At 35.6% G+C, this 23942-nt stretch overlaps 1 protein-coding gene across 1 annotated transcript in view; it reads right to left on the bottom strand.

Annotated features, from left to right (window-relative positions):
* Positions 1-2611: 2611 nt before the first annotated feature.
* LOC100548083 (gamma-1-syntrophin) overlaps positions 2612-23942 on the bottom strand; it is a 90652-nt gene continuing 69321 nt past the window's right edge. The window contains exon 12 of the mRNA XM_019614340.1: positions 2612-2674. Coding sequence (XP_019469885.1) covers positions 2612-2674 — 63 coding nt within the window. The remainder of the gene's footprint in view (positions 2675-23942) is intronic.

Here is a 23942-nt window from a genome sequence, read left to right as displayed (position 1 = left end):
GTTCATGCCTTTCACTGAGCATATTCCCTTACTGAATTCTCCCTCCATTTCTAATACACCTGACAGATTACTGTGACATGAGGCCATATGAGAACACATATTCTTATGTACAGAGGAGTTTATCGAAGGATTTAGAGTACTGTTTGTCAATCATTACAATCAGCCACTAAGCCTTTCTACTCAGTAAACAAATAAAACATTTAGCTCTTCCTATTCAGCGGTGAACAGACTAGCCCTGCGCCAATCTTGATATCTCCTCTGTAGAGGATTTTTATAAGGACCTTTCAGCTGCAGTGAACCCCTCAAAAATTATTTAAGAATTGCCAGTACAATGAATCGTTTTGTTCCTCGTGGAACAGGGCAGGATGCCAAAGCTTGTATCTTCAGAATTTATCCCACAGAAAAGTGAGGTATATATGCTCTCAAGTTGCCAAATTACACTTCGCTGGACTGCACTGGTTTTATTCCCTTTCAGTATATTTGATAACACTCAGCTGCTTAGCAATTTGTCTTTCCCTGAGCTAGTTGCTTGTCAGCCCTCAGGACACTAACTCTTCAATGATAATAGACAGTAAGTCAGCTTCATCAGGGACTCAAATGCCTCTATGAAAATGTTTGTAGCATGGGGAATAAACAAGAGGAAGTGGAGCTGCGCACATGCTTGCAGGGCTTTGATCTCAGTGGCATTACAGAGACACAGTGGGGTGGCTTCCATGATTGGAGCACTGAAATGGAAGGATACAGGCTTTTTAGGAAAGACGGGCAGGGTAGATAAGGAGGGAGGTATAACTCTCGATGTCAGTGAGCAGCTAGAATGTATGGAGCTCCATCTGAGAGCTTATGAGTCAAGATAAAATGGAGGGCAGGGATAGATGACATTGCAATGAGGGTCTGCTACAGGGCATATGACCTGGATGTCATACAGAGTATAGATATATAGAAGCTAGAAGCAGCCCTGGCCTTCATTGAATCCAGAAGGCTCCCAGATTGCGTTGATGATAACTTCCTTATCCAAGTGACAAAGAAGCTAGTGAGAAGAGATTTTGTACTTGACCTCATTCTCACCAGCAAGAAGGGACTGGTGGGGAATGCAAAGTTCAAGAGTGGCCTTGGCTGTAGTGACCCTGAAATGGTGAAGTTCACAATCCTTAGTGGAGAAAGGGATGAGCAAAGTAAATTCACTACTGTGGACATCAGGAGAGCAGACTTTGGTCTTTCTGTTTTTCTCTTCCTCCCTCCTTCCCAAGGAACAGTTTTGTGAAAATAGCATTAGAAGTACTCAAGTATTTGAAGTTAGAAATACATTTTAAATATCTTACTGAACTCAGCTTTCACAACAATGAAGTCTGGCTGTGGATTTTCTTCTCCCCATGTGTAAAAAAATTATGAAGACAAAATTATTCTGGGATTAGCTAACTTCCAGAAGTAATAGATTTAATGGGACTTTCTAATTTGGTGGTAATATTTGAATTGCATTGTTGAGCATATCATAAAAAATAAATAGTACTAGTCCTTGTTATAAAGATATAAGATGACATTTTTTAGAATGACAACCAATCCTTGGAACTCAAGGAATCTCGAATAGCCCACATGAGCAATATAAAGTACAAACTCTGACATACACTATTATAACAATTACTGGAGAGTGTCAGGGTGGGAAATTTCATATTTACAAGGCTGCATAGTACAGAACACAGTCCATCAATATGGCAAAATGTACTTAAAAACCAATATAAACTAGTCTAACTGCTTGAGACGTCATTCAAGCTGTCACTTCAGAGAACACCAAAGTTATTTTTCAAAATCTAACATAAAACAGCTTTGTTATATTGATGTATCTAGAAACAGTACTACATACTCTCATTCTATATTTCTTCTTCTTCTTGTTATTGTTTAAGGGATATATATATATATATATATATATATATATAATAAATTAAAAAAAGAAAAAGAAAACAACAAAACAAAGATTAATTCCAGGCTATAACATACTTTACAACCCTCTACAGATATGCGTGAGAGTCACCTGATCACCAGAGATGATAGATCATAGAATCACTTGGGATGGAAGAGACCCCAAATATCATGTTGTTCAAACCCCCCTGCAAGAGGCAGTTGCCAGCTTTTGTATCAGTCTGCCCAGGAACCTATCAAACCTGGCTTTGAATGTCTCCAGGGATGGGGAATCCACAACCTCTCTGGGCAGCCCAAACCTGTGCGACAACTCCCTGAGTAAAGAATTTCTTCCTAATATCTAACCTAAAATCTTTCTGTAAAACTATTGTGTGATTTCAGCCACAAGACTTTAAAAAATCTCTCTTCACTACAGTAATTTTCAGGATTTAATTAATATAGCACATACTTCAAAACTGTAATTCCTCTGCACTTTAGTGAATTTAATAATGTAGAATGTATTTTATGATGTTCTCTCCTTGACTTTCACTTTCAGCAGAGGTGATTTAGGAGAGTAAGGAACAAAAGCAACATAAAATCAACATAGTATTTCAACTGATTATTTTTTCATACAAGATATTTGGATCATGACAAAGCTTAAATTTTAATCTGTATGTTATGTGTGAATGAACTATTTTTCTCTGTATTAAGTTTCATCTTAAGTTCCTTGGAAATAGTCATTATTTGCACTGATTTGCATAGAGGTAAAAATACGAACAAGCTGGAAAACAACAAAAACATAAAATATTTACTAACTTATCCCTCTCAAATCTCATCTTTTCGAATATTTTCAAGGAGTGTTATCTCACCACCTCTACAACCTGTCCATATTTTTCTATTGTTCTTTTTAAATTTTTCTCGCTCACTCTAACATTTCACAAGTTATATTAGATCTTGCTTTTATTTTCTGCCATAGTTCTTCCAAAATTCAAATCTCTACTACTTCCGTCTGAAATCTATGGGGGAAAAAAAAAAAAAAGCTGAATGTTGTGTATTTAATAAGATTCCAGACAAACCATTCTTAGATGACACTATTAGAAATATACTACAAATACTCAAAAGCTTCAACTGAATGACTGTGCTGCAATTCTCTTGCTTCAAGTACTTCAAAGCACTACAGCTTTTCTCATTTCTGAATTCTGAAGATGAGGTATCATGTTTATCAACTTTTTGACAAATCTAGGCCATTTAACCTAATATACTCAGAAAATCTATATAAACTTTTTTCTCCTTCTTCCCTTTAAATCTGGATACAAGAATCATCTACTAAAGTCCGAGAGCAGTTCAAAAATAGAAAACAAAATGACACTAGAGTAACAGAGCAGACTGCCTTTTCCACATTGTAAACAAAGCCAAACAAAATTCACTCAAGTAAACACAATTTTAGACACTTACACAGTGATGTAACATAAGCTTGACAAGATATCAGTCAGAGGATGTTTAAAAACTGACCTATAAAATGCTAAAAAGTTCCTGCTTCAGAAAAAGAAGAAACACTGCAAGAAGTGAGACACTGTAGTCTGCTGCGTAAGGTCATTAAAATAAATTGTTTCTCAATAAGCAGCTCATTTGACAGATGAGTTGTGCCAGGATGAAACTTATTGCTTACAGTTTTATGGTTGTAGGGTTTGTATGTTTTTACATATGATATCATTACTTAAATAAATGTGCAAGAAGCTTATATTGGTTCTATTTCAATTCAGCCACTTTGGCAAATTCTTCATTTTCTGTAATTTCTGAAGAAGATACATAATAAACCTAAAGTAAACCTAAATTAGCAGCTAACTGTCCTTCAACTACTACAGTGAGAAATTATATGATGATTGTTCTTTAAACAACAAAACAGATTTGAGAAATTGCTCTCATGCTCCTTGTTAAGTCAGGAATAAAGTGAATTTTTACCACTCTATTCTCTTGCTCTGTAATCCCCCAGCTAGAAATCTGCAGAGATACTGTTCTAAAACATGGATAAAAGCATCTTGAAAATGTGCTACTTTGAGATCAAAATTCAGAGGGCCCTTAAATTAGAGCACTGACTAATATTTCTTTCTTTTCCTCAACCACCTCTCCTTTCACATTTCACGAAACTGTGTCGGGACTAGCTTGCTGCAGCAGAATTAGAATTCAATTTAGAAGATTTGAACTGCTTAGATGTTAAACACATCATCGTGCTAAAGATCCACACTTCTGTTCCACAGCAGTAAGTAACACAGAGCCTAGCTGCCCTTTACTGATGGTCACTGAAAATAGCAATCACTGTCAGTCACATTCAGCACACACTTACTATGCGCTGCCCTGGCAATCCTGGCTGAAATTAAGCACTGCAAGACCACACAGAGAGCCTGAAACCACCTGTGAAGGAAGGTATGGTATACAAATTGGACCAAATACATACAATTCTTGAATGCTAAAAAGCATCTTTCGAAAGTTGGTAAGAAACATCAGAAAGTTCTCATAAGAATTGTCAGGATAATAATGCCAATTATAGAAAGGAATCTTAGCTAAAAAGTCAGTATAAACATTTTAACATAAAATTAATGCATTGTTTAAAACATTTCTACAGTCTCTACCATGGATGCCATCTTTTTGGTTATCAGTATTCCACATCATAACATCATCCACATCCACATCATGCAGTGAGAATTAAAGAGTTAATGCTCCAGTTCTGGGCACCTGTCCCAGAAGAGAAGAACTACATTCCCCAGAGGATTTTGTGTTCAGAGAGGAGATCAAACACCTGGCAAAGTCATGAGACCTCTCTCTCACCTTCTGCTCACCCCTATTGCACATCTCATCTCAGAATTAAATTAAGGCCCTCGGCTTTCAGACACTTTCTCTTTCTCTTTTTTTTTTTTAATTTATTTACTAGCTTCAATTCTAATTATATTGTATTATATTGTATTACAGTGTGTTATCTTCCATTCCAATACCCTATTTAGTAAATTAGTTTATTTCTCCTTAGATCATTGCCATTGTTTTGTTTTTAGGCCCATATCCCTACCTTTTCCCTTTTTTCCCCTTTTCCCCTTACCGGATCGTGAGTTCCCCACTCTGATAGTCACGGAACTGGGCCGAACCAGCCCATAAACTGTTGAAACACAGGGTTCAGAGAAGGAAGAACTCTAATGTCAGTTATTACATTACAGAAGAATATCTTCCTTTTTTCATTATTTTCACCAAATAAATTCCAAATAAATAAATAGAAACTCCTATCTGTATGTAACATTTGGTTTCAAAATCCAAATGCCAGAAGTCATGAAAAGCAGGTGCAGAAGTAACTCAGAACACATTTTAATGCCTACCAGAAACAGATAACACAAATAATTTACTGTTGGTTTCAGTGTCCTCGTGTTAACTCACTATTGCCTACCCAAAACTGAAAGGTCACCAGTTCTGCAACTAAGAAATATCAGTCAAGAAGCTCATTTAAGATTAACAACAAGCTATTAACTTTTATCTGTTATAGGAAAAAGGGGATCAGTAAAGGAAATTAAGCACAGCAGGATTTGTTTCAGGTTCAGAATACCATTTAGTGCATGAAAATTCATTAATTCAGCTGAGTTCTTACCTCATGGTGAGAACTATGGGCTTGGCAGCTCAGGTTTGTCTCTCATTGTGCCTAAGTTCCTAGCACACAGACACAGATAGCTGGGTATCCAGAGATAAATACCCTGTTGCTCACCACGTCAGAAATCACCTCCCTTCCATGCTCCTAAATTCCTGTGAATTATATTTAAAGCAAAGGGACGGAAGAAAGAATTTAAAGATAAATAACAGGACAACATAAAGATACAAGGCAGGAATGGTGTTTACACTGCCCCACTGAGGCCACACCATTGCCCTTGGCTGTGAAGGACATACTCATACTACAGAAATGGGTGAGAACAGAGGAAGCACAAGCTGGAAAGACTTGACAGATGGATCCACTTTATTTCTGGTACTGGGACCCAAGCAGACTGTGACAATGTTTGTTTGTATACAGTTTTCTTAATGAATGAATTTTTCTTCTTGCTGCCTGTAAGAAACTGCAGACTGGGTTGCAGATCCAGGCTATATATGGGAAAATCAAACTGCAATGAGTGAGGATGCAGAAGGAGCATTGATCATGCTTCAGACTTACATTTGTGATACTTTTTGATACTGTAGCATAAATGGGAGAGGCTATCACATCTGAAGAATCACTGCAGACACAGCACTCAGACACTCCAGTAAGTGGAAAAGGATAGCAGAACCTTTAAGCATAACTGGCTGTGATCTTTAGCTACCAAAGATCAGATAAACTGTCCTTTCAACCAGCTTCACTATTCTCTGAGTGTGGCAGTGGCCAGCAGGCGGACATACATACAGAGAAACCAGAGAATTCTAAAGAGCATGTGAGCAAAGCCACTTCATGCTAAGAGAAAATGGAGTAAAAGGAAAAGGAGCATGCATCTAAACCTTACGCTATACAGTTGTGCAACTCTCAATGATTTTGCAGTCCATTTACTAAAAAAGTCCATTAAGAAGTCCATTTACTAAAAATAAATGAGATGCTTATCTTTTGATACGAGGTTGAATGCATCTATGGTCTAAAATATAAAAGTTGTATTATATAATATTAGAAACCTTTATTTACTTTTTTACTTTGTTAAACATAATACAGCTTATCCCAAAAAGAATTTTTAATAGATCTCTTTTTCACTGAAGGAATGATATATGCCTTTAAATTTAAAATATTGCTATGTCTGGAATTATGGCTACAATTATGGAGGATTGCTCAGTGCCTTCAGCAGTGACATAATATAAATGCTCCGTAATAATTTCATTCACCCTCCAAATGTTCATTCAGATTAATTTACACAAGTACATTGCCCATTTCCTCACATGCCACAGAAAGAGTTGCCCTAGAGTGAAAGATAATCGCTCTTTAGACTCAGTGTTGCTCAGCTGAATGGGGTGAGACGTTCTTGTGGAAATGCAATGACTGTACAGCCAACCGCTGCACAAGTGACTATATAAAAAGTTGTTTCTATAAAAAGTTGACTTCTATGACAACAGTTAAGGGAACTTTGCATCAACAGCACAAAGAAAAACGTTTACATAAATAAAAACCTGTGCAAGATAATTACAGTAATACTGACAAGTTTCACTGGGAAAGGGAAAATGACTGAGAGCAATACAACCAAACCTAAGAGCTATTGTTATTTTTTATATATAAGCTGTAGTACAAAATATAGCATTCAGTGAGAAGAAAGTCACTTTATAGCAGTGTAACTGAAAGCACAACCTGTCTTAATTTTTTGTATAGCAATGTCTAACACTAATTTTCTAAAGATCATAAAAGCATTTATTTTGTGTATTTAAAACTCTATAATCAATAAGATTTACTCTGAATATGGAATGAATTAGCTACACCTTATCTATAACTGGAAATATAACAATTTATAGTATTATTTATGATATCACTACTGTTCATAATTTAGAAGTTAAACGGGAACTATGGGAGAGAGTCCAGAGGAGTCTGAAAAAGAGAAGGCTGAGAGAGGATCTTATCAACTCATAGAAATATCTAAGGGGTGGGCGTCAAGGGGATGGGGCCAGGCTCTTTACAATGGCACCCAGTAACGGGGCAAGGGGTGGCAGACACAAACCAGAACACAGGGAGTTCCATATGAACATGAGAAAAAACTTTTTTACTTTGAGGGTTACAAAGCACTTAGATGAGTCTAGTTATGGGTTATGGAGTCATTTTCTCCGGAGATATCCGAAACTCACCTGGATGCTTTCCTGTGTAATCTACTGTAGAGAACCTGCTTTAGCAGGGAGTTTGGGCTAGATGATCTCCAGAGGTTCTTTCCAATCCCTATAATTTTGTGATTCTGTAATGAAGGTAAAAGCTTGGGCCAAGTATCAGATGTCTAAGAGAAAACTACTTCCAAACCCCATGTCACAAGCAGGAACATCTTCCACCAGATCAGTTTGCCCAAAGCCCGATCCTATCTGACCTTCAACATCCAGCATCCACAACATTCCAGGCAGTCTGTTACAGTGCCTCATTATCCTCATAGTGAAGAATTTCTTCCTGATGTGTAATATCTCAATCTCCTCTTGTTTAAAGTCATTATCTCATCCCTTATCACTACATTCCTTAGTAAAGAGTCTCTTCCCAATTTTCCTGTAGATCTCTTTTAAGTGCTGGTATGCTACTAGAAAGTCTACCCAGAACATCCTTTTTTCTTGTCTCCTGACTGAGCAAGCCCAGCTCCCTCAATCTTTCTTCATAGGAAAGATGCTTCTACCCCCTGGTCATCCTCATGGCCTCCTCGACATCTGCTCCAAGAGCTCCATGTCTTTCTTGTGCTGCAGGCACCAGAGCTGAACAGAGTACTCCAGGTCAGATCTCACGAAAGCAGAGTAGAGGAGTGCAATCACTTTCCTTGACCTGCAGCTACACTTCTTGTGACTCAGCCCAGAATAAAATCAGCTTTTTGGGTTGCAAGTGCACACTGCCACCTCATGCAAAGCTTTTCATGAAACAACAGTCTCAAGTCTTTCTCCGTAAAGCTGCTCTCAATCCATTCCCTACCCAACCTGTATTTGTGCTTGGGATTGTCCCAACCCAGGTGCAGGACTTCATATTTCGCCTTGTTGAACTTCTTGAGTTTTGTACAGGCCCACCCCTCAAGCCTGTCAAGGTCCCTCTGGACATGTTGACATGTCCACAGCATGTTGAAAGCACCACACGGTTTTGTATTGCTGGAAAACTTGCTGAGGCTGTACTAAATCTCAATGACCACATCATCAACAAAGACGTTAAGTAATACCAATCCTAATACAGACTGCTGAGGAAAGTCACCTCATTGGTCTCCTCCTGGACACTGAGCTGTTGACTGTAATTCAGTGCGACCATACAGCCAGTTCCTTAATCCACTCAGTGATATATCCATCAGATCCATGTTTCTCTAATTTAGAAACAAGGATGATGTACATGACGGTATCAGTAACATGCTTAATAGTTTATACTATATTTTATTTTTTCCTAAATTTTTCCTTTTATAAACCCTGCAAAAACCTACCAGACAAACTATTTTTACTTTTGAAAGTAATTACTTCCTTGTTCAGAAATTTGCAGATGAAATTTTCTCTCTCAGTGGAAACCTCTCCATTACCTTCAGTGGAAATCTCTCCATTACTTTCAAAAACACCAAAGACTTCACATTTCTCAATGGTTATTTTCAGTTAACAAGAATGTACTGAATCTCATATTATATTTTCACACTCTCATTGCACTCCATAAAGATATAGCAACTGACAGAACTAAGGAACCATCCCCAAACCTCTGATTCTATAACAAATAGAGTGGCATTCTGTGCAGCGGTACAATTAAGATACTAAAACTCCATGATTTCACTTATGCCAACAGCTGCAAGAGTATATTATAGGGACTGCTGTTGTGAGAGGATCTTCTGAATTTGTCCTTTGCAGAACAGCCTATACTCCATTAGCCACACAATCTATCTTCACACAAAGCAAATAAAAATTAGTAATTATTTCACTTATTGTATCATAATATCACATTTTTCTATTGTAATCAAATGGACTTGTGTCATAATCTGTCTTGCTTCTCAAAATACTTGGGCAGAAATAACTTCAGTTCAGACTTTCAAAAGAACACATCATTCATTATGCCTCATGTACTTATAAGAGGTAACGAAAGGGAGAAATAGTAAAAATGAGCAGGTTATCAAATGTAAAGAAAACAATATTTTGCACTGTTATATCCACTAATATTGACTCAACTTTACAACAATGCTGGTTTTAGATTTTAAATTTAAACTTCATATATGCTTCTTTTCAGAGTTTAAAATTAATAAAATGGAGATCATTCCCATTTTTTAAAATAAATGTGAATTAAAAAGATTTAAAACTTTTATAATCTACATTTTGTCACCTGCACTATAAGACTCCTCCTGGAGCTAAACTCAGATAAGTCTTTCACACGTACAAAACTATTTGCAGTTTTCTAACTGTCACTCCATTTCAGTTTGGGAGAATAAATATTTATGATCGTTCACGGAAGCTTTTGATCAGCAATCAGTGTTTTAGAACCATCGCTCTTACTCCTTTGTAATGTTTGCATCCTAGTCACTGTCTTTACTTCAGCAGTAGGCAAGCAATAAACACAGCAGGAGGAAACTGACATAGATGGACAATCTGATTTCAGTCAGAGTAGACAACAGCTGAAATGGAGGGGGATAGAAAACATGCTAAAAGCCTTAACAAGAAAAACTTTAATTTTCTTAAAATACAAATTCTATCAGTCACGCTACCATTATATGAAAATACATTCAACTTACTACAATAAAAAAGCATCAGTTAGAATGTTTTCATAGGGGCCATTTTCTGCATTTTCTGGTTGCATAAGGGCTCCTCCCACACAGCACAGAAAATGATTACACATAACAGGAACTTTTGTTATAGGAGTTGCCTAATAATTTCATGAATACATTCTAGCGTGCATGCTAGCTCCAGCCCCCTAAGCAAGCTCATGCTCTCCCTCTTACTTATAGAAACATTCTTGTTAATGGAACTGAAATATTTCTAAATTTATAAGGAAGTCTCTCAGTTCTCTCATATGCACTGAGAAATTCCATCCTTTAATGCTCCCTCAGGTCTTTTTTTTTTTCCCATTTTAGTAAGGAAAGGATCCTGCTTTCAGGTGTGTTTTGTGTTTGTATTTTCAGGGGTGTTATTAGCAATGATACCATCGACCACAGTGTTCCATGTATAAGTAAGATGGTATGGACTTTCTTCTGAGCTCTCTAATGGACACCTTTTTCTCCAAGTTGCATTTACCAGGACATGGTTTAATATCTAGAAGCATTTTTTTCCTTCTAAAAAATCTTAGTATGGAAGCAATATTTGAGATCTCTACACATTGCAGTTCTGTAACTGTTTTTGATGGAGAAAGATTTAACCAAGGAAAAATTCTAAAATGAAGCAATCAAACAAAATTTCCACAAATGTAAATTAAAAAAAAAAGTAAAAAATGAAGAAAATCTGTAAATTACAGCACTAAAATTTAAATATGAAAAATTTGTGAACTCTAGGACAGTGTATTTATCTTTTATTAGGTATGAAAATAGACAAGAGATGAGTAATATGGGCATTATTCTTCATTACACTCAACTGTTATTAATATCTGCAGCATTCATTGAGGTTTTCCTTTATGAATAAAGAAACCAGAATAGTAGTCTCAATGTTTAATTTATTTTGTACTTAGAAATTAATTTCCTGTCAGTCCTTTTTTTGTTTCTTCAAAATGCTTCAAACCTGATTAACATCATATAAAAGCCTCTGACAACCTGCACAGGTTTTTATAGGTCTTATGAAACACTGGTATTAGCCTGGTAGCAATTTGCACTTTTATACAATTCCTTGTCATTTTTTAAGCTTTGAACTAAGAGTGAAATGAAAGCATCCTCTTTTTTTCATTTTGTCTCAGGTTTTCTATATATTCCAGTTTTTTAACACAGATACCTTTTACTGCATACAGTGTACATTAGTGACATCACTACTAAGCAGAGGAGGGTGATTTTGCCGTAATAAAAAAATTATACAATAGAAGTGTGTAGCTGTTTTGATACATGAGCAATTATATTTTAAAGGACTGCATTAGTCTTTAAACATGTATGGTAAAGTTTCTATTGTGTCACTTCTAACATGCTGAACTTCAAAAGTATCTCTGCATCTTCTTTCTGTAATGCATTTTCAAGGCAGTCATTGTCTAGGGGAACTAGAGCTCCCAAGGGCACCAATCAGCATTTGGTAGGCTGCTGTGCTTGCACGATGTCCCACTGAAATCAGTGGGATATCAAACAACAATAGCAATCCAGAAACATGTAAGAAATCACTAAATGAGTACCTAAAAACAGACAAAGAAGGTAAGATAATATGCTAGAATTAAAATAGAAAATTGCAATTATGTTTTTCAGCGGCAGACTTTTAAGTTTTGAGAGACCTCTGAAAAATATCCACAACTGAAAATACATTATGTTCATTACCTTGATTATATGTGCCTACTTTGGAATTTATCTGACAGAGAAAAGCAATTTAGATGTTTCAATAAGGACAAAATAGGATTTCTGCAGCTTAGCTTAATTCATCAGCCTTCTAAGTTGTAAAAATAGAGCAACAAACACAGTTTCAAAATCACTATTTTAATGACAGACTTATCCTTACCGAAAATCTTACTGAGGTTGTATATTCCACAAAGACATAATTTGCCTTTGCGTAATATACGCAGGATACAGAAAAAAAAAAGTTTCCCCTTACAGCAAGACGATGTTTACCCAAATGAAAGGAACTACCAAACAAACAAAAACCTAAGGCAAAGCCAAAGGGAGAACAGGTACCCCATTGTGCTGCACTGACCTCTTCTTTTTTTTTTCTGCTCTGATATCATAATCTTCAGACCCATGCAACATCTGAAATAACTTTGACAATAATATTAATTCCTATGTACAGTTCTTTACTCCAAAGACTAAACTGTGATTCTATTCTCCCTCAATATTAGTTATTAGCAGAATGATCATTTTAATTCCAGAAACAGAAGGCCATGCTGGCAGCTGAATCAAAGTTTCCCTAGTATACATTGCCAGAGATAACTACAATAAAGGAGCATCATTTCCACCCAATCTGCTCAAACACTACTATACCCCCCTGTGGTCTGCTCTTAATAGCTTTAGGTACAAAACATTAAGAAACAAACGTAAAGCAGATGGAGACAGCTCAGAGGACAGCAGTATGAATGGCGACACATACAAAATTATGGCCTATAGACTGTGAGAATTCAAGTCCTCCTAGTCATGAACGAAGAAGACTGAATCTCACTTTTCTAATATATATATGTAATATATGCACATATATTAAAAATTGTGCATCTAGATATTTTGTATATGCACATAAACTTACGTATAGATGTAAATATAAAAAGAAAAAAGAGAATGGAAACAAGCTGCTGCCCATGTTTAATGTGAATAAGATAAGTACGAGATTAAATCACAACGAAGATGACATAGGAATTTTCCAGTAGCAGAAACCCTTCATCAGTTCACAGAAATCAACTGCCTATGAGGACTGTGAACTTTCTGTTGCTAGATATGTTCTACTCTATTTTTTTTTTCCCAAGAATTAATTAAATAAAAATATTCAAGGAATGGTTCAAGTACAGTTGATCTCATGCTCTAGGGAAGGACTAGGCAGATTGGTCTCATTTCAACCTTTTTTTTTTTTTTTTTTTCCCTAGAATATCTACCTTTTTTGAAAAACTTAGTTTTCAGGTAAATTAATTCCATTAAAAAAAAAATCCTTTAAAAAAAAATAAATTGCAGTAATAGGAACTAAATCCAGCATTGCAGTCTACCAAATTATGGCATGTATTACATTTTAAAAGTCCTATTCCTGAGAGATTCTTTTATAGGTAAAATGAATAAGAAAATGAACAAGGGAGTTACAGAGCATTCTGAAGAGCCATTTGAAAATATTTATAACCTGTTCATTAAACTTGTCAAAACAGGGTGCAGCACAGATAACAACTTCAAAACACTTCAATTTATGTACAACCAGCAATGCCTAAACAAGACAAAACTAGGTTTTAAAAAACACCCCCTTTAAAGAAAACCTAAAGCTTCGTATCAAGCATCAGACACTCATTATGTGTACTGTGTCTTTTTTTTTATGGGTATATGATGGCTTTGTCCAGTTTTTGTTAAGATTGTTTTGACAGAGAAACTGAAAGCACTGAGGAGTAACTAGTGACTATTAGACCATTCAGATCTATTAAGTCCTATTTGCATTTGCACTTACTATGTATATGTAAGTTCTGTTCACCTTGCAGGAAATTCTTTTTATTATTATTACTGCAGTGATAAACTATTTTTTTTTAACATCTCTGCATCCTGTCTTAAGTGGGATTATAAAATGTAATTTGGCAAAATTCACACTCATAAAACTGGCAGGCTTCCATCATAAACTTACTGTCATGATTCCAGTACACGAAGGTACACACATAAAAATGCTTTGCTAGCTGCAGGATGTAAATACTAATCAAAAGAGTGAAATTCACTACTGAAACAACCCAAATCTACCTTTTCCTTCGGCAGAGGCCTTATGCCTGCAGAACATGTGAAGGCTGAGCTCAAAGAGGTAATTCTTAATGTGACTCAGAAAAAAATGCCATTACTGGGGCTGCAGAAGCTCTGCTGGGGAGCTGGCAATCATTCACTGGTTAAAAGTAAGCACTGAGGGGAAAATATGTATTATGTTAGAAAGAAGCAAAAACAACCTTAAAGATGTTTACAAGTACAAAATATTTCATCAACTGTTTTTCATCAGTGATGATTACGCAGCAGATTTTTGCTCTAATCTGTAGGATTCTTAATTCACATTCAGAGACATAAATGGCTCTTAATTTGCTGACATAGACAAAAAGCTCCCATAGCCTGAAAAAGACAGAAGTGCTTAAAGGGAAAATAAATCAAAACCATAAAATTCTGACTTTGAAATCTCTATGATATTTCCTGAAAACATTTAACCTCCAAAACCAGCATGCTTAGATTATTTTCAGTCATGATCTCTTCTTGGAAAATCGTATCTACAGAAAATGGTCACAAAAACCAACACATTTACTTCATTAAATGTAATCCTTTTTTTAGAATGAATGGCACAAGTCCAGAAAGGAAGAGACTATGATCATTGGCCAAATGATTATTAAGTTCTACACTAATTAATTCTACATTAAATTCTATACTCTGAAGACAACATTTAAATTAAGTAAACTGGAGTAGAGAAAACCATTAACACTCTAACCATCAATAACATTTTTAATTGCATTGGGCCTATTTTATTTTTGGCCTACATGCTGGACAGAATATTCCAAAATTTCAGTAGACCGCAAGTCTATAGATTGATATTTTTTTCAGCAAGCAGCTCTCAAGACAAGAAAAAGTGACTGATGGCAATTAACCACTCTGAAAGGAAGAAGCCATGGTCCAAAAGCATACCTGTATTTCTAAATTAATCCCAGTCATCATGTATCACTTCCAAAGTTCTGCCATAGATAAAAATGTAAACCCTGTTTAACTAGGAGCAAAATCTGACATTTTTTGAAGGTTTCAAATCAAGGTAACTTCCACTTATTCTCACTCCCACAAAAACAAACAAAAACCAACAAAGCCCAGTAAATATAATTATATGTAATTCTGATAATGACCTAGTTTGGTATCAGTTTCCACTTACTCTGGGTTACAATTTCCTGTTGGTTTCATATGGCAAAACAGTCTGGAAAAGAAAAACAAATAATTTTATTTAAGAGATAATTGCTGGAGATGGCATATAGTTATCTAAGCAGTTTTAGTTTATTTGAATTTCTACAATTGCCATCTTCAGGCAGAATTATACAGAAATGCATTGTTTAACAGCTGTATTAAATAAATTCTACTTTTTCTGCAAAGACAGTCTGTTCATTTATAATAAATACAGTACCACAGGTATATATCTTAAAAACACCCAAGAATTGGATGATCTGGAAGCAATGAGTCCAGCAGCATGTAAGCTATTTACACCTTTGTGTAAATCTGTATCTCCTTGAAATGTTCAGACTGCTACCTTCAAAGCTACTAACAGGATGTTGCAAAACCAGGAGGCATGAAGTGCATTTTCTGATATTCAGCAGTGCTTCTTACAGTACTTTAACTCTGAGGAGTTTTCAGAGATTTGCAAAACTCATCCAGAGAAAATATTTCTGTAGTGAAGAAGGATACACGCAGAAGAAACTCACAAGATTGGCAGCTGTATGAACAAATGGCTTAGCAGACTATATCAGATATGAATCCATAGGAGACCTATATGATGAGAAGGGTAGCTTCTCCAGCTATCACAAGTAAGCTCAGTTATTTATTCACTGTGATAAGGTGGTTCACTCTTAATGTACCTTTTTATTGTAGCACCAGAAACTACACTACATATACAACAGAAGTAGTATATTATAGATACTTCTCAAATGAAAATATCTACCAGATGTCCCTCAGATACCAGATATCTATTCATACTTCCCTTGAACTAACACCAGTCAGTAACATCAGCCAGCAAAGCCATATAAAAAAGAGAAGGAATCCAGGTTTGAACACATTTTGAGAAGTGCAGGTATAAAACTGAAGTCTGCATCTCTTACAATTCACTACCAAACTTCCTAATAGAAGTTTCCAAGATTAGCCAGACGTATATTTTGTCTTCAGACTAATACTTATTTTCACTTTCTAGAGGAATGTAAAATAAAGCAATGCTAAATGTGTACTTCCAACGTTTTCATCTTTTATTTTTTTAAGCAGAATTGGCTTTCCTATCGGAGTATGAAGAAATGAAAGTATGTTTATTACTCCTTTAAGCATGGAAATTCTTTAAAATTTGTTGCCCAATTCTGACTATGAAGGATGAAAATTGGTAGAGCACAGTGGAACTAATAATCTGAAGTTAAACATGCAGTGGGGCACAGATGCAGGCTCTGCAAGCTACCAAAAAGAAAAAAAAGAAAAAAGAAAAAGAAATTAATCTAGACAGTAGATGCTTGTTGAATTTCTCCACCATCATCAGCTGCTTATTGTCATGTTACATTATAAATAAATGAAAGATTTAAAAGGTTTCAACATTTATTAAACTCCTAATTGGAATCACAGATACTGAGATCTGAGACTACGTCAAGTCATTTTCACTGATAAGCAAGCTCATCATAACATCCTCAAAGAAGATATTCAATAAATATGCATGAGTATTGTTCAAGCAGAAAGCTGTTACTCGCCTCTCCATATGAGTAAAAAGTTTGTGGTATTTTCTTCAGACATGGATGTATCTAAATGAATTGATTTGGAAGTAAGTTGTCTGATCTGAGGCTGTTCTGAACTGCAAAGATTGATGCAAAACAAGAGAAAAAAAAAAAAAGAATTAGGAAAGCATTTTGAAGTGGATATGTTTCACAAACTCAATAAAATGGAAAAAACAGGGGTGTGTATAAAAATCTATAGTATGTCTCTATTCAGCATTCTCAATAATGTGCACTGAGAAACCCAGCACAGAAATTTTCTGACAGAGAAAGAAATAGAGGTTTATGTTCCTGTCTGAGAGCTTACAAAGACCAACAGAAAAAGTGACTGTACTGGATTTGTGTTATGACAGGGAATAACTTGTAGTTTTCACTACATCTTTCAAACAAACAGGAAAAAAGCTCCCATACATATTATTGGTACTAACATCCAGGATTATCAGTTCAGCTTGAACTATATTTAGGAATAAAAGTATATGAATACCCTCATCATACAAAAAATTATCAGGGACATCTAAAGTCATAAATCTTTGTGAATAATTACAGCTCATTAGTTTGTTTTCAGGTAGTAGTCTAAGATCCTGGAAGTGGGATGCGCTAAGAGTCTCCCATTTGGTGATTACCAATTTATTTTGCTATTTATCATTCAAAAACAAATTTCATTCTTTTCTAAAATAAAGCACAAAGAATCAAAAGCAGGATTCAGAAAAACAAATGAAGAAAGGAATTTGGCATTGTTTCACAACTACGCTTTTGAGCAGCTCTCTTTCTGTGCTCAGAAGTGGGAGGGTAAACAGGTGTTTTGCAGATGAGACTAAATGGTAAGTACACCATCAGGAGATGGGGTGACTTCAGACACATAAGATAAAGACTGAAATACTCCTAGTAAAATAAACAGCAAATTCTGAGCTTCTAGATCTAGATGGCAAACCAGAGGCAAACCTCAATTTGTTAGCTGAAGAACAGACTCTTCTAAAAGGAAACACCTTATCCTCTATATAATTTTCAAGCTGTCAAATATAATTTTATGATTTTATTGCCCCTGAAGTTGAAAATATCCTCAGGGAAAACATTAGCCTAAAAGCAAATTGAATTGCAGACATTTTAATTTTAATCTGCTTTACTCAATATAGCTCCCTCATTCAAATGACTTTTGGTTGTTTCGGAGTTACTCTGCGGTTGACTCTCAGGAATTGTGACGGTACAGATAGGTCTGAATCCTATTGCCTGCCTGACCAGAAAAACTCCGTGGAAACAATCTAATCTTAAAAGCCTCCCAGTCTCCATTCCTATCTACTTAATGGAACTTATGGAATAGTAAGTCTAACAAAAGCAGTCTAGATCATTTTGTGTACACTTAGAGAGATAGCTGCTTCTTTATTTCCCATTGCCTCCAAGCAATCAGAAGCCCTGGTTTTACAACTAGGAATTTTCATTTATTTGAAAAATGAGAAAACAGCATAGGTAAGAAAATAATAAAGAGGAATCCTCTCTCCCTGACAGTGAATATTACAGATGTTTCAGCTCTGTAGCAGAGGAGAAATGCTTCTGCAAGTACGTAAGTTGCGTCTGACTTATGAAACAAACACTTTTTTTCAGAGCAGCAGCATATCTGTTTTTATCAGATAATCTTGTAGGTAGGCATTCATAGGTATATAAAAAAGATTCAAAACGTTTGGTACCAAAAAGAGTGCAAGTGTGCTAGAAGACACCTCTAGCTAGGCAAATAACCCTGCTGCTTTGATCCTCATTGAAATGAGAAGGGAAACAGAGGAACCTGTTAGCACCTCTAAGTCTTACTTTTCCAGTACATTATAGGAGATCCAAAATGAAGCAGACCTCCTTTAAAAGCAGACTGACAAAGAGCAAGTAACAAGGCTTGAAAATGGTCTTCTTTCACATACCAAGTAGGATGCATCTACTGGAAAAGGCCTTCAGGTAATGAAGCTTGCTGACTCACAACTACTACACAATGACATCATTAAACAAGACATAGGCCATCTTCTTTTCTATTTCTCCATTTGGTCATACTTCTCCAAAATTATCAATTGAAATAAACAAACAAACAAAAATCAAACAACAAACACCACTCCACTAAGTTCTCAAAGGAAAAACAGACAAAATCACTCAAAAAGATAATGGCTGTACTATGTTGCCTCTTTGAAGGGAGAGGAATGGCACTGCAGCGTTCTGGTTGGATGCTAAAAAAAGTCATTTATTCTCCTGTTGTTACAGTAATCTGGATAAAATGAAAATAACTGTTTCCTGTAAAGTGGAGATGGAGAAAGAAATAGCCTTGAGGAGGGACTGAGTTATTGACAGTGAAGCTCCATTAATCTCCAAAGAATCAAGCGTGTCTCTAGGTAAATTGTGGATAAATATTCCATAGTGGAACGAATAACCACCATTTGTTTACTTGGGTTCCAGCAGGTGCCAGGGGCTGCTTTTCCTTCTATCTTCCCTCTCTTCATAGCTTTCAGTTGAATATTAGAAGATGCTGGTGAGGCAGTTCAAGCATTCAGCGACAGATCAGCTTCAGTGCAAGCCTGTGGACCGTGGATTTTGATAAGAGTGCAAACGTTTCTTGCACTGAGAGACTTTATACAGTTCTTCCCTGAAATTTAATTTCAGAAATATTACGTAAGGGAGATGAAAAGCGTGAGTATGTTTTCGTGGATACATTGGAAATACATAAGGACAAACACCAGGCCAGAACAATAGCTATTAATGAGAATAAAATCTTTGGGAAGGAAATTGTGTTTTAGGGTCTGTCTGCCTGGCGGATTGTGTATGTATGTAGTCTGGACAGGACAGCACTGAGGTTATAATGTGAGACAGCCAGATGTGACCAGCTACAAACCAGAGCTGTGCTTTGCTGAACAATGTAATGAACAGAGCTTCAGTACTTAAAAGGATTTTATAAAGGGAGACCAACTTTTTACATGGTCTAATACTGAAATACAAGAGGTTTTAAACTAAAAGAGGGAAGATTAGATTAGATATTAGGAAGAATTTTTTTTTACTCAGAGAGTGGTGATGCACTGGCACAGGCTTCCCAGAGAAACCGTGGATGTCTTGTCTTTGGAGGCATTTTAAGCCTGGGTAGCCTGAGCTGGTGAGTGGCAGCCTTGCCCATGTCAAGGGAGTTGAAACTACATGATTCTTAAGTTCCCTTTCAACCCAATGCATTTTATGATTCAATGCCCCATCTTCCAATATTTGCTTGAGTTCAGTGCACCAGTAGCCATATTTTTACCACGATGAGCAAACACTCTCCAAGCTCACACCCATGATCCTTTTGCATCTAGGATCGCTTGCATGATTTAGTCAGAGACTAGTACTCTGACTAGTTACCCATGCAGAATCTGTTATTTTGGCCATACTTTCCACATGACAGTCTTTTTATGACTCAGTTGTAAAATCTATCCTGTATTGTGAGGACACGCTTTTTTTTTTTTTTCAGTCATAAAACCCTTATTACACATATTAAACTACTCCTACTTTGAAACTGTAATCTGTTTTCTTGGAAGAACAAATAAATATATTTCAAGTTTGAAATAAAATGGGAAGATTTCAAGCTAAGCCTAGGAGTGACATTTAAACTTGTCTCATATGAAAAGAATAAGGTTTTAGAATAGATCCAAAAGATTGCAATTAATAAAAGTCTTAGTTTTCTATGCACCACAGGGAACTTTCTGGATGAATTTAATATGATTATCAGCATTCACAAATGGTAAAACACAAATAGATATGGTGTTAGTAACAATGTTAATGTCTAAGAGCCAACTAGCTGGGGAAAATATTTTGTGATGTAATCAACTGAGGAACAACGTATTGGAAGTAAAGGTCAAAATCTTGAAAACAAGAATTATTTTCAAGGTAAAAAGTCTGACTATGTGAAAATTAATACAATTTTTAAGTATCATGACAGCTGCATTCAAACAAAAGAAATGACAGAATGAGATCTGAATAATGTAGGGAACAGATAGTTCAGAATGATCAGGAAGAAGAAAGCATGAAAAAGACTTCACTGCTATACTGAAAAAGAAACCAAGTGATTTTGACAGGGACACGTGAAAGAAATATAAATGATGGAGAATTATAACAACTTGATAATTATCAAGAAAAAGGTAAAAGGAAGTTAACGAATACCCAAATAATCAGTAAATAATTAGTATAATATGAATTATAAAAGAATTTCAAAATGTAATAGAATTATATCTATAGAATATAAACCAGAACAGATTACAAAGTGCAGTAATCTAAAAATGTAGTACAATAAATATTAAGTAATACAATAAAATGTAATAATAAATAAATAAATAAATAAAAGAGTAAATTTGTCATGAAAAAAAATCTTTAACCGAGAACAGAAATGAAGAGATATAAAATCAACTACTAAAAAAGCTAAACTACAGCTCAATAACCTTAGAAAATATGTTCAAACTACTCATTTTCATGTAGGCATGTGATTCTGAAGGAAAACAGAAAATCATGAATGAATTTATGTATTTTCAATATAAATTTTTGGCTAAAATGCTTGGCTTCATTATTCCTAATGATACATACACAGATCAGATTTTTAATAATGCCATTATCTGCTCCACATGCCATTAACAGAAAAACACTCAACAAACAAAAAACACAGTGGCAGAAAGTCACTGAGATTTAGACCCTCAGAAATATCTTCCAGAGATGTCTCTTTACCCAATCAGTAATAAAACAGTCCATTAATGGAAAGGTACACTGGGCAAACAAAACATGCTAAATAGAATAGCTGAGGGTCTGGGAAAAAAATGTGTAGGGAATGGTGCATATCTGTGTAAATATGGGTGACTATGTGTGGGCTAAATATGTCTAGGATGAATGAGCACTTTTTGCTCCCTTTGAAATTAGTAACAATGTAATGGAAAATAAATAACCCTTTTATGTATAAACATCTTACCAGTCACATCAGAAAGTAATAAAATTTACTTATTAATAAACATCAGTAGATATGAACTCACAAGACAGACAAGAGCATAATGTGGAGAAATGCATCACATCCTTCTACCCTAAGTGTAATGTTCTCTCAAATGTAATAAACTCTCAGTCTTTATACACTGCTAAAGTAGTAAACAGAGGAAAAAAAAAAAAGAAAAAAAACAACTTCGAGCTGGCTATGAGTAAAATAAATTTGAAGTGGAACTATAGTAAAAGACCACCATTCTCTGAAATTCTAAGCACATTCTGTCTCAGAGATAATTATTCCCACACTTGATAAAAAATTATCCAGGTTGCTCTGAAACACTGCACAATTTTTCTAATTTCCCTTACAAGGAAAAGCTGACAGAGTTCTTTCTTTCAGGAAGCCAACCTTAGAAGACTATTCTGAATCATTGCTGAGCCAAAATAGTTTTGCTGAAGTATACCATTTCTTGGATATATTCTGTTCTAAATAATAAATACTTTGCAAATTCAGAGAGCTAATTTAAAATATTTCTGCCTCAAAATATAATGATAGCCTTGTATGACTCACACATACTTTCTAGGAAATTATTGTCCCATCCCTCTTGCACTTATAGAGTCAAAACTGAAGATCATAAGCACTTAAAATTTTAAAGCAGAAAAAACTCATATATTCAATCACCTGGTTAGAAATATCTCACGGTCCTATTCAGCTAAGATAAATGTTTGCTTACATTACTCAGACCATGAAAAGTTTTGTTTTCAACCAAAAAAAAAAAATGCTCAAAACTGAATGTTAGAGCTGAATGAAGAAATATATTAAAAGTAAATTAAGGAAAAAAAAAAAAAAAAGTAATTCTCAGATGGTTAGTTTAGTCAGTTGCTTCCAAAACACAAAAAGTAATGAAGCACTGTTTAGATTTCGTTGCAACTTGAACTGTCATTAATTTAGGCTAATAGGTTCTCTTCCCATGGATTCTGAAACACTTTACCCTCTAAAGACACACACCAATCTCTTTAAAATCAATGGTTCTCAACAACATCAGACAAAACATGGATTCTTGAGGCTGCACAGCCAATGGATGCTGCTAGAGCTGACAGACAGTCGCAAAACCATGTCAGTAATGCTGCAGATGTCCCTAGGAAACACAGTGATCCACACTGAGCCCACAACAGCTCAGTACTGCAATGCCTGAGAGGGCTTCCAGTTTCCGGAAAAGATATGCATCTTGACCAGTGCCAGTTCCTCAATAGAGCAAAATGCTCCTGTCTTTCTTTCTTTCTTCTTCCACCCCTCATTTTCATGCAAATGACATCTGACTCCCAAAGGGGTGTTGCTATTCAGGAACAAGATGGGCAGAGCACACATGATCAGGTAAATCTAAATGGAGCCTCAGACAGAACTAAGACAGGATGCAGGCTGCTTCCCTATTTTCAAAGTTTGGTATCTATATTTTAAATTGGATTGTTAACTCCTGTTTTTATTATTCCTTATTGAAAAAGTTAAATGTCTTAAAAATCCAGCAGAAGCGCAACACCAGGACATATTTATTCTCATGAAAGATCAGACCTTAGACATTAGATATTGAGTATGACCTGGATGCAAATGATTTCTGAATGATGTAGTCCACAGTTGGACTACAGCATCAGTAGCAGTATATATGGAGAATATCAGTAACAAAAGCGATAATCCATTTTGCAGGTAAGAAGAATCTAATTCTTATTTCTTCTGAAAATATATATAAGATTACTATAATAATACAGAACTGTGAGTTTAGTCATCTGAAAAGAACTCAAAGCACCCCCACAAAGAACATAATTAATCTGCAAATGGGGTAGGCCTAACCACTTCTGCTTGGCTGTTCTCTGCCATTTGATACCTATCTCAGCTCCACAGGACACCCACATTATGTAGACAGTTACAAGATGGAAGCTCTGTCTCCTCTTTAGGAATGTTCCAATGATTATTTTGAATAAATGAGGTTGATCAAAAATGAAATGACTTTCACAGTGGTCTACTGTTCCTTTATTTTTACCTGTTAATTCAATAGAATATGCCAAATACTCTGGAGAGGACAACTGAAAATATCCTCAAATAAACCTTGCAAGTACAGTCATTATGCCCTGCAGCTAATATGTAAATGGAAATAGCAGATTAGTAAACATAGATGCACTCCAGAAGGGG

This window comes from Meleagris gallopavo, chromosome 3 (assembly GCF_000146605.3).
Source record: "Meleagris gallopavo isolate NT-WF06-2002-E0010 breed Aviagen turkey brand Nicholas breeding stock chromosome 3, Turkey_5.1, whole genome shotgun sequence".
In the NCBI taxonomy this organism is placed as follows: domain Eukaryota; kingdom Metazoa; phylum Chordata; class Aves; order Galliformes; family Phasianidae; genus Meleagris; species Meleagris gallopavo.
The sequence above is the reverse complement of the archived record's forward strand: the minus strand, read 5'-3'. Positions and strand labels throughout refer to the sequence as shown.